The sequence below is a fragment of the Cupressus sempervirens genome, chromosome 5 (genome assembly GCF_028749045.1).
Source record: "Cupressus sempervirens isolate cs-2001-9-10 chromosome 5, ASM2874904v1, whole genome shotgun sequence".
NCBI classification, from domain to species: Eukaryota; Viridiplantae; Streptophyta; class Pinopsida; order Cupressales; family Cupressaceae; genus Cupressus; species Cupressus sempervirens.
In genome coordinates, this window is record NC_143122.1 from 29,881,967 (window position 1) to 29,900,304 (window position 18,338).

General features: G+C 35.9%; 1 protein-coding gene across 1 annotated transcript in view; it reads right to left on the minus strand.

Moving 5' to 3' along the window:
• Positions 1-18,338, minus strand: part of LOC149554436 (Class II aaRS and biotin synthetases superfamily protein) — a 78,912-nt gene that overhangs the window by 11,741 nt on the left and 48,833 nt on the right. Inside the window, exon 8 of the mRNA XM_089828490.1 lies at positions 1,836-1,976. Coding sequence (XP_089684616.1) covers positions 1,836-1,976 — 141 coding nt within the window. The remainder of the gene's footprint in view (positions 1-1,835; positions 1,977-18,338) is intronic.

Consider the following 18,338-nt stretch of genomic DNA (forward strand, 5'->3'; position numbering starts at 1 on the left):
AAGAACCTGGGCATGGGGTAGAAAGCAGTAGCATGTTCCGGTCTTAAAGGTTACTGTCTTTCAGTTTGCCATAGGCGCACAGATTCTTATAAATAACCTGGCTTGGGCTTATAGCGTTTGATATTTGCCAACTGTCACGAATTCCCTGGAATCAAAGTCTACACAACATAATAATTGAAATTTGATATCTATTGCAGAATTGATCTGCTTAAGTAAGGGATCTGTCTCGCCCGCTTCATTGGCAATTATGGTTTATTGTTAGAGATATTTATCACCTTCCAAGTCTCTGCGTTGTTGGCAACTGAAGTTACTGTGAGAAACATTTACTAATTTATGTAATCCTCCAACAGTGACCAGGCAATATATTAGTCTCGGGAATGTAATAAAGCAGCAGAAATTCTCCAAAGCTTGACCTTGTCCCCTGTTCTCTCCTTGGACAATAAAACAGTTATATGGATTCTCAGAGGTTTATAATAGCACTTTTAATCCTCATTAACACATAAGAGTAATCAGTTAGAGAAGGGAGATAGGCATGGATTGTGGCCCCTTATGCACTTCCTAGATGCCTTACATTTTATATCCCTTAAGGCAGACAAATGACTGACATTCACATCAACATTCCTTGCACAAGATGAGATATGATGGAGAGAAGGATGGCACAGGTTTGTTTTCAAAGGCGGGGAATATTTTAGACCCAGGATCCCCATTACAGCAAGTTGATTCAAATTTACACTCACAGTGTTGACTACTTCTTTGCTTCTGTATCTTCATCATTTTGATTCAATTTGGATTCCTAATTTTTCTGTAAGCACTCATCCTGAACTTGTGCCCACAAGGAAGATTTCATTCAATAAGGTGTATGGTCTCTTTACTGATGTGTGTTCGCAGGAGAGGACCGGATGTTTAAACTCTAAACTGCTGAATTCCTTGCTCACTGTCAACCTTGACTCAGGTACTTAGCTGTCATTTGCATCCCATGATAAGAAATTTGAATGATAATATTAAATATATTTCTGATTATGAAGGAAATTTCTGTACTCACTTCCACCCCCCTCCCCAACCCTAGTGCAGTTAGCAACATTAAGACAGCCAAACCAGGCAGAAAGACCAAATTTATGAAAAACAAATAAAGTGAGATCAATGTGAAGTAGTTAATTACAGAAACTCACGGTTATAATGAGATTTTATAGATCAGAAAAAGATAACTAAATATCTGGAGCAGGTGATCAATCATAATGCTGGTGTTCAGTTGAGCATACATAAGTTTCTAGTCAATAATTTCAGCCACTTCAATCTGAAGGAGAAAACTACACTAAATTATTTTCCCCTTGAGAAGTAGCTGAATACTCAATTTAGAATGGGTGTCTAAGATCACAAAAACCATGGAATGATGCAGCATAGACCCTTGATTTCAAAAACCTGAAGCTCCGGTGTGGGAGGTCAAAAAATGCTGATGGAGCCCTCACCTACAGAATCAGATGTCGAAGATGCTAATTTTGTGGAAGTAAGTGGAAGCTTTTATGCAGAGTGATGAGTAATGGGAATAAGAGTTAAGAATGGCTTGGATGCGCACGCCTATCAATGATTAATTTTTAAATCTTGATATCTCATGCAACTATTTTTGGCGATCACTTGCAATAGTCATGGTATGAGTAGCATGAAGTTATGAATAGCCAGTAAAGTAATGGAAGTGTTGAAACCTACAAATAAAATATATGAAATATTTGTATTATATACTGCTACTTTGCCTGTTACTACAGACAAAGAATCCAAAGGCAGACAAGATCCTTGAAACAATTATATAACAGGATGGAAAATACTGATTAGCAACTTGCCTTCTTGAGATCCTGCTCTTGCTGCTCCATTATTGTAAAGACTCTCTCAATCCCGAGACTCACACCGACTGCAGGAACTTGCTTCCCACTGAACATTCCAACAAGATTGTCATAGCGTCCTCCAGCTGCAATTGAACCCACCTGCAGGAAGTGTACAGTTCACAAAAAAGGGAAAAGATAAGACCGAAACTGATTTTCAAATTTCATATGCTAACTCTCATAAAATAATAAATGATGTCTAATCTATACTATAGTCTATAATGCATTTATGTTAAATTTTAAACTTGAGAATTTCTTCCAGGAATTGCAGGTGCAATAATTAACTTTTGTATGTCTGCATGCCCCAAACCATTATGTTTTGTGCAGCTTTGACTTCATTTGTTGGCAGATATGACATTAGTTGATGCCTTCAAAACTTGTCCCTCCCAAAAGGTAGAAATTTACAGTACATATATTTTCTATGTGCATCTCCATGGGGCAATCTGCCAGCTTTGGAGACAGCATACCAAGGAGGCACAGCATATTGTGTTCCTAAACACACAACATTTTTCACGCACAATATCCAATGAACTATTTGATTATGAATCTCACAGTTTATAATGTAATGGTCTTATGTCTTAAGAATTGAACAGTTTTTTATGTCTTCGAAAGATACATTTTCCAGTCTAATAGTATCACGTGTTTGCAGTTGAGTTGCAGCGTACAACTCTCTCTTCTATTTAAGGTCAAATAGTTAGCAAAAGAAATCTGTACAGATAATTCATAAGTAAATAGGCATAAATTATTATAATAAAAAAATCTATGGTACTTAAATGTTCCATTTGTAAAAATTTGAAGACCGTTCCTGAAATGTATGAAAGATTTGTAAAGAAAAAGAGAAAATAAAATAACAGAAAATAAAAAGTATAACTTGCAACAAAATAGCAATTGCAACTCAAGTTAAGAAATTAAATTCAACACTCCACCCCCACCCAAAAACAAGTCAATGAAGCTTCACTTGACCAGTGAGCCGAAACTTAGATTTGTCAGTGGGTTTTCCTGAACAATCAAATGATGCAAAGATTTCAAAGGGTATGGAAAGCATGTAGGTTCATAATATACGTTAAGAAAACACCCTAAACGAGCACTGTGGAACTTTAATGACATAAAAAAAGGATCTACCATAGAGAATTCCGAGTATCCAGCCAAAACTCTGATTGCTGTATCTGGTCAGCAATTAAATGACTATGCTAAAAGGGTCATTTCACTCCTCCTTTTCGAAATATTCTAATCCAGTCCAACATGTGCTGCATCAAGTACTAAACTATTCTGACATCTCATGCATGATGAAACAAAATTAGAAACCTAGTAGGTACTTGGAACTTATAATCTGACACGTAAACATTCATAAGGAAGTACCTAGTCTGAAAACATTACCTCAAGTTTTACAATATTGATACAAATTGTTTTAACAAAACTTACCGTGCAACTAAAGGATCAAATTCTACATAAGCTGTTAGATCAGCCAAGCTAATTCTGTGCTCAAGTAGAAATCCCTGTTAAGGCTAATAGGAGGGCCATATGTTGTCCTCAATTTTGTGACCCTACAGAATTTTCTCATGGATTCATAGGTGTATCCTCTTTGTTGAAATGCATTGATAAGGTCTCATGAAAACAATTCATTAGCCTCGAATTGTCCTTTCTGTAGTCTTGTTTACGTGTTCTTTTGAAAGTTTTCTGTTGAGATTATCCCCAATTGTTTGTAGGTAAGAAATTTACATGTAAATGTTAAATTAAAATGAGTTATTTATTCATTTTTATTATGAGTGGTGATTTTGGTCCCAAATACATATGCTTTTAATTATTTTAAAATTGTGTCTTCCTTTAAACCAAAGGCAAAAGTGGCAATTTTTGAGCCAACTGCATATGGTTTGGACATATGTAAATGCTAATAAGGAATGCATCTTGACTTATAAAACCCACCTCAAGCAAAAGCGGCGATTTTCTACCATAGTGCATATGTTTTACATATATGTTTATGACTTCCAAAAATGTGCTCAGGCTTGGCGGCGATTTTTGAAAGGTTTGCATATATGTTAAGGCATGTAAATGCTTTCTAAAAGGGTTTTCTTCACTAAAATCATTAATCCTCAAGAATTGGAGGCGATTTTCTACGAAAAAGCATGTAGTTAAAACATGCAAATGCCTTTGTAAAATAAGTTTCAAACATGATGCCTATTCTTGATGATATTGCATGTTCCCAAATACCTGCATTTCGTCTTCCTTTATAGGGCTGTGAGCAATTTTAAAAGAGAAAGCATGCATTTCTAACATATGTTTTTACATTCTTAAAATGCGTTTTGCCCTATCCAAAGCTGGTGGAAATTTTTGGCCTGAACACATGAGTGTTGATGATGCAATAATATCTCAAAAGTGCATTTTAAACTAACAAATGCCTCAATCTCTTTGAGCAGCGATTTTTTAAGGAAACACATGTGTTTTAACATATGCGTTTTGATTAAAACAACCCATCTAGGGCATATTCTCCATCACAAATGGCTCATACCTATGCATTTTGACATTGAGTCTTTGCAAAGAAAGTTCAAAGGTAAGGATTTTTGGATTCAAGCTTGTTTTCCATCATTTTGCAAGCTATTTTCTTGCCCTAGACATCATTTTAATGTGTCTTTGCATTTGGAGTTGCTGAGTCAAAATTTGTTCCACATTTTGGGCATTGCATTTCTCTAATCATATCCACATGTCCAAATTCGAACCATGTTATGAGGGTTGCGAATACTATTTATGTCTTGGCTTTGGACAAATCTAAAATCCGAAAATCTCTTGGATTCTTTTCAGATTTGCTCAAAATTTGGACAAGGTTTTCTCTTTCTCATTTTTGTATATATTTGTCCTCAAATTTATTGCAAATCTTTGTCATCTCCATTTTCAGATTTGCATTTCTCTTGTGTATATGAAGTTGTTCTTTCTATCTTTTGTCTTCTTCTCCAAAGTTGCATATGCAAGGTCACATCTTACTTGCATATGTAGTCGGGTGTAAAATCCCGTTCTAAAAAGGAAGATAAGTTTGTTTTTCCCTTACATGCAAATGCAAGTTAAAACCCAACCATTACGCATTCCATGTGCCTCCATATGGCTGCCCTATAGTTGAAGTCTTTTCCACATGCTTGCTGGATAAAATCTCACATTTTGCACTTATTTAAACATGATGTGCTCAATGTGTTATTCATTTTTCTCCTTGATCACTTAGATCCAAGCTGCTTGGTCACATATGTAATTCATCCTAAAAAGCCCATTTTAGACTATTTTACTCACAATTTAGCTATTCCAAACTTAACCCATTTGTTCATAATCTATCCTCATTCATTCCATCCCTTTTCCCCACTTATACCTCGTTCAAAATCCATCAAAAAGTCTTGCTATGGATCCTTCAAATGAAGATGTTCTCATTTTTTGGAATTTTCATGTAACAGTTGTGCAGGCATACCATTTTGCAATGTCAAGAGAGTCTACTCCAGCAAAGGGCAAAGACAAAATGAAGATGAAGTACTAGTATGATCAGAATCATAACTCCATCCCTTCATCACAAGTAACCTCATACTGTGAGTAAGTACGGGATACTAATATTCCTCATATGAACATTGAAGACTTTCTTGCAAGAGTTGAGGCTGCAACTACTGAAGATATGGTGTGGATCAAGCGGAATCATATTCATCATCTGTCCACTTTCCGCTTGGTAGCTCATGAACCGAAATTCATCCTTGCATGTGCAAGACATTTTGATGCGGCTTCACCAACCATAAAAGATGAAGATGGCAATACTATCATTAGTCTTGATCCTGAGACTATTGATCATATATTTCATGTTCCTCACACTTCAGTTGTTACAAATATCACAAGGAAAAAGGCTATGGAATGGTGGAATGAGGATACTCCATCTTGTACCAAGTTTGTGAATGATAACTTGTTGACTACTAAGAGACCAAATCTTGTCAGATGGCCGGTTAAGGGAGTACGTAGAAGTGATTTCAAAGAAGAAATCAATGACCTTGTCACACTTCTCAGTCGCTTGGCAAGGCTCAAGGATTCAAACACCTTCGAACCCTAGATGTATAAGTACATCTCACTCATAATATGGTCAAAAAAGGATGTCCTTTGGGCTGAATTGATGAGTGACTCAATATGCAAACAATTGCTGAATGTCTATCAACTGGTGTGTTCAACATGAACTCCTACATGGCATACAGTGTTGCTGCTCTAGGCACCTTTTCTAGTTTATCAACCAAACATGACAGGTCTATAGTTCATGTGTGGGAATATTATGAGCAATTGCCTTTGAATCAACGTTGAACACACTTCAGAAAAGTTCAAGATGCCTTCTTTGGGCATTTATGTGCTTGTTTGATAAAGAGCTTCCTAATAAGAGAGTATCTAATGAAGCATGGAACAAGGTTAATGAGTATGGTTACATGTTTTTACAATTCCCCCAACTTTACAAATTTATGAGTTGGGTGCTTCAAGGGAGAGCCATACACACTACCAAGGTATCCCACCAATAGAATTATGCTGATGGACTTAGCAAGACAACTTATGGAAGTCCAGGCTTATCAGTCTAGTTTGCATCTACTCATAGTGGGGATCTCATCTCGCAAACCCATTGAAGATTGGAGGATACTCAATAGACACTGTGCCTAAGGCCAAGAATGTGCAGTTTGAACTCCAAAGGATCACACTGAAAAAATTTGCTGCCAGGAGTTGCTTTGATTGGAGGGGATTGCATGACAAAATGAGGAAGCAGTTCTTGCACATACATTGTCTAGAAGATCTCTGGATTGATGTACGTACTGAGGTGGATATACAGCGTATGGCTTATACTCAGTTAACTGTGAAACAAATTATAGATTTCAACTTGGCTTCAATTCCTCCTAGTTTTGAAGACAGTGATCAAATGCTAGATCCTGAATATTTTCAACATAATGTGGAGAAGTTACCCATTCTTCCTCCTACGTTGTCATGCAAAGAAAGTACATCCATTTGGGATAGAATCCAATCTATCCTTGCTAATACCAACACATGGATGAAGAGAAGGGGTCTTAAATACATTAAAGTTTGATAAAGATCTTGATCCTGCTGATCCGATTGGTTTGAGATAAGAAATAAAGGGTAAAGGTAAAGATGGCATGTCCTCATCTACATTTGAACCTCATGTTCAAAGTTTGCCCAAGCTCTCTATCAAAGGAGGAAAGGATTGAAGAGTACTTGAGGTGAAGGAGATTGAATCTCAATCAATTCAAGTTGACTCAAGTGACGATGAAGCAAGGAAATCAAAGGAGTCATCACCTCTTGCTTCACGTCCTCTTGAAGTTCTCGCTGCAACCTCTCTTCCGGATTCGGCTCCAGTATCAGATTAATCTCATGATTCGCCTTGAGGTGTTGCTATGGGTGCATTCTCCATTAAGCATCCATTTTTTGAAGATTTCGTGACTATTACACCAACATTGCCTATATCCTCAGTCGTACCTGCATTAGAAGCACAAGGAGATCAGTGTGATTTTGAGAATGTTTTTGATGCATATTCCTTGTCGACTCCTTCTGCCACTGTTCAATCTACAACATTGCTTGATGTAACTTCATCTCAATTCGAACAATTTATGACTGAGGTCACACATAGCACTTCTCCTGTGGCTATGTAGACTGAGACACCAGCTATAGTTACTACTGTTATTCAATGTAATCCTAAGTTAACTATGGTCACTACTACTTCAACTGGTGCATCTTCTTTCGATCTTCCTCCATGGTTGAGCACTGTTACACAGAAAAGAAAGAAAGAAGAAATTCCACTCGAAGAAGATGACAAACAAATAAGCAAGCCAAGGGTTTCAAAGAATAAAAAAGTTAAAACACTTTCTCGAGTGGTGGTTGATGATAATCACATCAAGTATATTGAAATGGCTGAACCTCTTTTGTGGAGAAATCTACCGAAAACATGCAGCCTGTAGATTACAGAATCACAAGTTTTGAACTTGGTAGGCAAACAAGACTAAGTCATCAACAAGATACACATGAGGCGGTAAACTTTCTTTCTCAAAAGAATCATGAACTATGGGAAAAGAAAGTGAAACTCAAAGAAGAGAATGCTTGTCTATTGGAAATCATCGAAGAGATGAAGAGGTTTTCTGCAGGTAGTGAACCTATTTCAATTGTACGCACAGAAAGGGAGAAGTGGAAGGCACATATTGTTGATGAATGAAACAACGATATTGACAAAGAGGGAATCCAAGTGATTCGAGAAGTATAACAGGAGTTGAGAAAAGGAAGAGAAATCTCTGTTAAATTGGATGACATGTTGAAATCACTTAACCATCAATTTGAGTTGTTGGATGGGGATCTTGGTGCTTGGAACAGCATAATAGAAGTTAATTTAGACTTCTTATGTGAGTATGATGTCATTATATCCATTGAAATGTACCATGATTTGTGCATGTGATGGAAAACAAGAAACAAGTTCTCCAAAAGCTCATAGAAGAGGTAAAGGCAGAAGTACTTCTGGTATTTACTCAAGAAGATAAGATCAAAGAAGCTTTTAAAGAGTTGCCATGTGAGATCATCAATGAGGACAACGGAGTAAGAAGTCAACAAGAAATTCTCACAGAGTTTGCAGGAGCTATTAGCCTACAACTTGAGTTGGATGACTTTAACATCAATGTGCTTGACACATTTGCAAATTGGAAGTTTTCACTGAAGAATTTGCATAATCAAGTGGAGGATTGTAACAAGGAAACATCTAGGGCAGTAAGCGCACTCAAAGAAAGTTCTCATGATTTTACAACACAATGGAGAACCAGATGTTGTGGTTGTATGAGAGTCCCTACGAAAGTTCGGAGAGTTGGTTGATACCATGTGAAAACTCCAAATCATATTTTACATGCTTTAAGTAGATTTGTGATAGGAAAGTTACATGTAAAGAGCATCTATGTTGTAAGTACAAGATAACATATACCTGTACAATCAGCTCATGTAGTTAAGTTGCAATTGCATTAGGCATGTAACTTTGAATAAAGTCAAAGTAGTTAGTTAGGATAAGTATTGGTGGTTGAGGTTTTTCGATTTTTTCCTCCACCTTTCTCTCTTTGTTTTTCCTATATAAAGGAGGGAGTTCATTGCAAATAATCATCTTTTTCTTTATAGGAGAAGGTTGGGCTTCTGACTAGAAGGCTTTGTATTTCTTGTTGCAAATCTCTGAAGTGAATAAAGAAGCAAGTTTTTTCCAAACTTTGTGTTCAGATACATGGAATTGATCATTGTTTCTTATGTCACATTGATTCATTCATCTTTGTCACTTCTCTCTTTAAAAGCATTTAAATGTTTGATGTTGATTTTGGAAGACTTTGAGCTTTCTTAAACGAGATTAATCTAGTTTGTTAGTGGTACCGAGTACTAGGATTTGAAGACTTTGAGCTTGATTTCTTAGTATATTATTTCATATCTTAGTATATTATTTCATATATGGATAGTTGAATAAAGACTTTGAGCTTTGATAGCTATTCGCCCTTTTGTTTCAAGAAGGTTGCTTGTAGGAGACTTTGGGTTCTTACTATCAACCACATAAGTCAAGTATAACTGTTGTCTTAAGGTCATTCTTATGTCAATACTTAAGCCACCGGTATCACCACAGCAATAGATTCCTTTTGTTTAATTGCAACTAGTAGTTGGAAATAGAAAATCATTCCTGAAAAAAGAGGAATTGATTCAGCAAACTACCCCTTTGTCAATTCCAGTTAGGTCTTTGTTGTAGCCACCTACGGTAAGAAGGGAGCCTCCCCTATTGCTGAGAGGAGAGATTTATCTCACTACACCGTTGCCTAAAAGTTCCCATTTTGTAAGCTGTGGTTACAATGGCTTACAAAAATTTTAGCGAACACCATACTAGGTCGAGAGAAGAGCATTACAGATAGAAATGATAAGACTGGATAAATTTAAAACCAATTAACAAAAGTAAAAAAGCTCCAATATTCACCAACTTGATGGTAGTTGCTAATTCTTTTAAGCATAAAGTTGTATCTTCAAATGCCACCTAAGGAAGTCTTTTTAACTTTAATCCAAGCAAGGCTTTTGCAGGGGTTATATTTTGTTCCCCTTCAATCATTTACATCCAAGGCAGCCCTTTTATTTGCTTATCAAATCTAACAATGCAACAAAAACTCTGGCAATTTTACAAGGTCTCAAGATAATCACATTCTTGGATTGTGAAAAGCTAGCAACTGAAAGATACTCCTTGATTGTTAATAAAGGTTTGCTTACTAACAAATAAACAATCGGATGTTAAACAATATTTTATAAATTTATAGGAATCTTGCCCAATTGATCAAAGGTTTGACATAACTTATTTTTAAAATTGTTATAAAAGAAGCTGGCAATTGAAAGATACTCCTTGATTGTTAATAAAGGTTTGCCCCACATCAAAGATTGGGCGTAGCTTATTTTAAAATTTGTTATAAAAGGTCACAAAGTGGTCACTCACCTTGTAAATGCCAACATTGATCATCTCCTAGTTTTGGCAAAAAGCAGAAAGCACATACTGAGGACATAATAATATCACTCAAGGATGATTCCTCCTCCCACCCCCCTTTATTTCACTAATTACATCTAACTTCAGATTCCCCACATTTTTTGAATCATAGAAGCAAAAATCTTTTCGTCAAAAATTTGGCAAACTAGAAAAATAATTATTTTTTAATCATGATTTAAACAGGTAAAAATTGTATTTAAAAAAGTAGTAAATAAACATAGAAAAGGGGGGGGAACTTATTTTTTTTAAGTTAAAAGGGCATTCCAATAGCATGGAGATATAGGGAGCAAATAAAATTAAGATTTTATCCCAATAATTGGAGACATCAAATTTTTTTGTCATATATGTTCATATCATTGCTGGAAAACTTAAACTCAGAAATCATTTCATAGGCCCAAAAAGTCTAAAAATTCAAAACTCATCAAAAACTTGAGAAAAACTCATTAATAAATTGGTAAAATTATCGAACCCATAAAAATACATAAATATTTTAGAATATTCTTCAAAAACACACAATATATTAACTTTGTAGAAAATATTACTAATTTCCATCATACATAAATCCAAATTTGGGTTTAATAAATATCTTGCAGCATTTCAATAGAACAGAGATTTAAGGAGCAAATGAAATTCAGATTTTATCCCATCAATTGGAGAAATGAAAAAATTTGTCATTTATGCTCTTACCATTGCGGAAAACTTGAACCCAGAAATGACTCAATAGGCCCAAAAAATTTAAAAACTCAAAACTCATCGGAAGCTAGGGCAACAACTCAATTGTAAACTGGTAAATTTATCGAACACTTGAAAATACAAAAATATTTTTGAAGGACACATACATACTAACTTAGAATATATTACTGATTTTAATTATACTTAAATAATCCTCATAATTTGAGTCTGATCCATCACTCTCGGCCTCAGGGTCCTGTACAGGGTCTCCTCGTGCTCTAGCCTCCTCCACTGCCATTGCCACTACCTCTGCATTTGCCTATCGATCCACCTGATCAACCAACTCCAATTCTTCACCGCTAAAGACAGGATCATCAACTTCTAGCCTTAATTTGACCTCAAATAGCCAAGGCAAGTTATGGGAGATAACACTGTTGAAGGCATGTTGAATCCTAAAATTTGGCTAAGCCTGGAATCTTTTGAAAACCCCCAAAATCTACAATCTGAATTTTGACTCCTATGAAGCTAAAACCTATCTCAAACATCCTGACAGTATTTATACAAATATAACTTAAAGTATAAGAAAGAACTTAAATGTTATATTTGTATAAACTATCTTGCCCCTGAGCTAAAAGCCCTTGATACTCTTCTCTCAAGTCTTCTTTCTCTACTCTTTGTGTTTGCAAGTGATAGAATGACCTTTTTAGGTCTTAGTCGTGCATTACAAACCAAAACAAACAAGGAAATAACATTTAAGAAGTTCTTCTTGCCACTTTATGGGCATTAGCTACCGGTCAAGGCAGCCGAACAGGACTCAACAAGTCAAGCAAAACTCAGCCAAGACTGAATCGAGTCCAAGTCCGAATCCGAGTCCAGAAGCAACCAGCCTCGTTTCGGCCACCTCGCCTTGGGACTTGCCAAGTCCTGCTCAAACTCGCCAAATTCTGTAACGCTAATAACTGGCTTATTAGTTTTATGTGTTTCCAATCATATAGTGATTGTTGCAGCTAGCTTAGTCTCCTCTCTATTAATGATTTGAAAATAGCATAAATAATAAATGTAGCATGCATGTTTTTAAGTAGATAAATGCTTACTTGTGTCTAGGTGTGTTATTATGTTGCAGTAATGATGACATTGATTTTGAGAATCTTGTTTAGCATGATGATTAATTTGGATGGATTTTTTATTATATTTCCCTCCATTTTGACATAATTTTTTGATAACATTCACTCCTTTAACGAGAGATAAAACTAATGATTCCTCTAATTATGTGAGGGTGGTTGATTTTAGGGACATAATTTGACATGCCCTTACTATGTGACCATATTTTACACTGTATCAGGTTATGAGCTTATCCTTCACACAATTCCATTATTTCTCTTGGTTTTATTTGTTTAATCTTCCTCATTGCTACGTTAGTTATCTTTCATGAGAGAAAAGATTCTTGGGAAGCTTAACAACTTCGTGATAGGGTGGTAAAGCATTGCTACAATATTCTTGCCCTTTGTGTTTCTTGAGCAGGTTCTGGAGCTCCTATCAGAAAGGCCATCATGCTTAGGACATCTTGGTATTTTGGTAACTCATTCATGGTCTCTTTGGCATACGAGGTTCATAAATCTTGATAAACAGATGTTTTTAAATTTAGGACCTTTTGTTTTATCTTCTTCTTCATACTTATGTATATATTTCTTTTTAATTAAATGAAAATTGTAATTATTGACTGGCTAATGACCTTGACTCTCTTTGAATTTTTCCATTTTTTATAGAGATTGCTGACACGGCTCATGTATTGTAGGTGTCGTCCTTACAAACACAAAGACGAATGGTCCAAGGCAACTAAAAACTAGAAGGCACACATGGAAGAAGCTCATGACCCAGACAAGGGGCACAACGGGAAGAACCAACATTCATGATGTGAAAATGATCTCACAGTGGACACAAACACATCAGGGGGAAGCAGATTGCATCATCACGGAGCTAAAGAAAAATATGATTTTTCCTTTCATTTTGTTTAATCTTTTAATCAAGCATTATACTACTACCAAAGACAATCATACTAAAAGGTTATGTTACGTAGGGAATCGATATAGCCTTGGGAACCATAAAAACTACTAGACGACCAAGTTTTTAATTTCTATGTCACCTACAAAAGGGTTCAGCATATTCAATTGGGTATCTATCAAAGCTACAAAGGATTTTAGTTTTCTCATTGGAACCTACCATAATATCTTGTAAGCTAAGAAACGAGCACGTGAACTACAATACTACATCTTAGTCTTTATTAGTTCTCAAATGATTAATGAAATAAGAACCGAACTAATTACAAATGTTGACAATGAATATTTATCCATGGCTTGTAAATATGACCGGCTGTCAGGAAGTACAAGTCAGATTTAGAGGAACAAGCTTGCTTGCTAGGGAGAGACTGATCTGTCACTAATTCTTTATTGTTCTCCAAGAGTCTCTTTGCAGTTATCATGCTTAGACAGAAAAGGCCATAACATTTGGTATGAGGAATGCTAATGAGGGTGAGGTTGTTTTCCACCTTCTCTTTGCTCAGGATCAGAGTTCCGAGAATCACCATGAAATCGCCCCGATTCAACCTAGGCGATTTTTCACGAGTCATGAATCAAATCAGCCATTTTTTTTCTCATGAATCGCTGATTCATGCGATTCATGGAAAAAATCGCCTAAATCGGCTCCATGAATCGGCCGCGCGGCAAGGCATAAAGTGGACTTATTTTTTTAATAAAACACTTTTTTTTGTTTTCTTTTTGGTCTTTCCTCTTTCTTTTAACCCTAAAGGGCATTCTAATTGTTAAGCATGAAAAGAATAGAGGAAAAGTGATAGAGGAGAAGAGAAAAGAAAACCATGGGTTTCCAACCAGCAAGAAGGAAAAGCACCAAAGAGATCAGAAGTCCATCTGGGGAGGCCATAAATTGCATTGGGAGCATTAAGGAGTCAATAGCAACACTCCTCAACTCATTTGCAAGAGGTAAGTGTTGAATTTTTTTGCATGTTGGTGTATTATACAATTTTTGTTAAATTTTTTAGTTTTCATTTGCAAATCTTAAATTTTTTTTAGTTTTACCAAATTGCAAACTAGGGTTTGTTGTTTTGTAGCTTTTGTTTATTAGTTTCAAACTTTGAAGTTTTACTTGAATTTTCTTATTGCAGCAGCCCTTTGCTTTCATTTTCCGCAATGGGAAAAAAAGATGAACATTGGAAATATACCAAAGAGTTCCTTGGAAAAAACAAATTTCAAATGAAATGTATGTTTTGTAATAAAATAAATTCTGGTGGTATTTATAGATTCAAATACCACATTGCTGCTATACTTGGACATGATAATACAATTTGCACTCAACAAACTGCTGAGGCAAAATGCACTTGTTTAGTGGCGTTAGAAAAATATGAACAAGAGAAATGAATAAGAAAATGCAATTTGAAGGGTTAAGGGCTATTGGCTCTCATGCTCCCGTAGCCGCATCTGCATCTACATCATCTTCCACATTCATAGGTTCTATTGGAGAGGGTTCTTCCAGGCCTCCTTTTCGTTTTAGTTCTAGTGCTCATGCTAGTGCTAGTGCTAGTTCTAGTCGGTCTTATACTGCGATTGAGTCCAACTCCAACCTATTGTAGCCTAGAGTGCGGAAAAACAGATTGGATAGTTACTTTGTGCTCCGCACTACTCCTGGCTCACAACCCACACTTGAGGGCATGGGTTTGAATAAGGAGATTCATGATGTTGCTAGAAAAGAGATTTGCAAATTTTGGTACTTTTGCAACATTCCATTTGTTGCAACCAGGTAATTGATTATTTTTTCTTTGTTTTCTTTAAGGTTAAAGTAAAACTTTAATTATATCTACTTGTTTTATGATTCATTGATTAATCATAGATTCACTTTACAAGCTTACATAATGATTTGACATCTAAATTTCTAATCATAATCTATTTGTGATAGGGCTCCTTATTGGCAAAACATGATAGATGCAGTTGGCATTTGTGGTCTAGGGTTTAAAGCCCCTACTGAGGCTGCGTTAAGTGGATAGCTCTGGGATGAAATAGTAAAGGATATGAAGGTTGAGCTTGACGAGCACTAAAAGTAGTGGATCGAAAAAGGTTGCACCATCATGACTGCTGGTTGTAGAGATAGGAGGAATAGAACACTCCTCAATTTTCTTGTTTCCTGTGGAGGTGACTGATCATTCTACTTTCCTACCTACATAGTGAATTGTGAATCATGACTGAATATTTCAAATTTTGATTTATTGATTGCTAATTTGTTGATGATTCATTATAATTCATTGTTTTGTAGGATATACCATGTTCCTCAAATCCATTGATGCGTCCACTCATATAAAAAATGTCACATACTTATGTGAGGTTATTGAGGAAGTCATAGCAGAGGTGGGGGAACAACATGTGGTGCAGGTGGTGACAGATAATGCAGCAAGTTATGTTACTGCAAGTAAACTTTTAACTTTTCAAGTTTTGAAAATAAATTTATTTGAATTTTGAACTTTTTCTGATTCTAAGTTTCCTAAGTTCTAACATGTTTGAATTTCTAATTAACTTAAAAATTTTGTAAGTAAACTTTTGATGGAAAGGCACCCCACCATATTTTGGTCTCCTTGTGCGGCACACTGCATTGAACTCATGTTGGAGGAAATTGGCAAGCTTGAGTGGGTCAAATCATGTGTCGTAAGGGCAAATAACAATGCAAGTTTATCTATAATCATTCATTTGTCCTTAGCGCAATGAGGGACTACACAAGAAGCAAGGAGTTAGCTCGTCCAAGCATCACGAGGTTTGCCTCGAATTTCATCACACTGCAGACCTTGTCGACATCAAGGGATGATTTGAGGAGCATGTTTGTTGGGCGGGAGTGGATTTCATCTTCCTATGCTACGACCACTACAGGGGTAGATGTGTTGAATTTCATCTTTGGTGATGATGGTTTTTGGAAACATGCTAAAGAAATCCTTAAGGTAAATTTATTGCAATTTAACATTTAGTATTTAATATTTAATATTTAATATTGAATTGTTTAATGATTTAGTTTCACTTTAAGTTATATTATTTTATATTTAAGTTTTGACTCATTTTTTTTACATTATATGCAGGTCATTGAGCCCCTTGTATCTCTCCTACGAACTGCTGAAAGGGAGAAGCCCTCTATGGGCTACATTTATGAGGGCATGGATAGGGCCAAGGAAACCATTAGAGCCCAGTATGCAGGAGTGTAGGAGAAGTCTGTTCCTATTTGGGATATCATTGATAGGAGATGGAAAAATCAGCTCCACCAACCCATCCATGCAGCAACTTACTTTTTGAATCTGGTATTTCATTTCCATCCTGACTTCAAGGCAGATGAGGAGGTTCTCACCGGCTTATATACAATGATCCAAAGGTTGAATAGTGATGAGGATAATGCAGTTGCAATCATTGAGCTCAACAAGTTCAATAATAAAGAAGGGCCACTTTTCTCTGGCAGGATGGCCACAGATGCTCGGACAACAATACAACCAAGTAAAAATTAAATAATATATTCATGAATCTAAAGTTTATGACTTATAAGTTGTGCATTTTAATTGTTGATTATGTAATTTTAAAGTTGTAAATGAGACTAATTGTTTTTGTTTTCACTTATTTTAGATAGATGGTGGCAAATGTTTGGGCCCACAACCCTAAAACTTCAAAAAATTGCCATTTGTATTCTGAGTCAGCGAAGCAGCGCTTCTAGATGTGAACAAAATTGGTCCATGTTCAAGCACATCCACTCGAAGAGGAGAAATAGGTTGACTATGCAGAGCTTGAATGATCTTGTCTTTGTTCATTACAACCTTTGTCTTAGGATCAGACAAATTTTGGGCGCTAACTCCTCTTCTATCATTCTGGAGGAGATTGATCCAGAATCAGAGTAGCTCACTGAAGCTATGGATCTAGTCTTCACTGAGGAAGACCATGAGTGGGTTGACCAAGTGGATAGAGAGGTTGAGGTTGTGGCCATGGCAGAGGAGGCAGCTAGAGCACGTTCAAGCACTAGTAGACACACACCCACACGCACACGCATAGACATAGGCCATAGTGATGTTGTTCGTGATCCCATCTTACATGCGGGAGGTATGGCTTGGCAGTCCTCTAGGACCTACCTTAGACGCCTTTCTAGTAGGCCAACTGGATACTCAAAGGCTAAGACTGAGGCTGCGACCGAGCTTAAAGATGATGATGAGGCTTGAGTTGGAGCCTTTTTTTTCATTTTGTTTACAGCTATTGATAGACATACATTTTATAGATCTTCATCTTAGATTATTACGTACATTTATGATTTGATGTCTTATGGATATTCATCTTACATACATTCTATGATTTGAATCATTATGATCATATGATTTCTATTTAGTAATTTAATTCAGCTACAGCCTCCAAATTACATTTTACGTGTAGCATAGTTACGAATCTAATGGATTTATCATTTATGTATGTTAACTTCTATTTGATGATGTTATAGTGTGTTTAAGTTATATTCAATAAAGGGTGCATGAAATAAGTTTTAAATTGTTGAAATCTCTAAATTTGAAGAGTTTTTTTTAATTTGCTGATTCATAGCTGATTCATGGGGGATTCATGGTCGATTCACGATTCGATTCGGCCTTGCCGATTCCGATTCTCATTACTTTGTTCAGGATAACTTCCTCTTTGGTGAAGCCAATAGAATAGAAGCAAGAGCCCCTAAAGCATACTTTCTTCTGACCACCCTCAGCTTTCTAGACAGTAAACAATGACAAATCCAAAGCTTTTTTTTTCAGCAGCAGCATTCACCAACAACAAGATTTTCCATTTCATAGGAAATTGACAGCTTCAGCATGCATATCTGTCATTGTGTTGATGTTGTTGTTCGCCAACAACACAAGGAATTGGTTACTAAATGTAGTGCTAAGGTATATATAGATAAATAAAATTAATCATGTAAGTAAGATATATCAAGCGCAAATAAATGCATTGAACTCTGTCAACTAAGCCTACAACATGGGAAAAAAATTGAAATCATGTTTAATCACAATAATATCAGGAAAAAATTTGGTCTAAATCAGAAATCAACAATTTGTTTCAAAAATGCAATTTTAACAGGGAAAAAATTAGTAATCCCTATTAATCAGGGATCAATTGCATTTATTTTGTGATTTTTCTTCTTTCAATGTTGAATGATGTTGAAAATGGTAGCTGTGATAGAGATCTTCATTTCTAGTCTTATGAAAT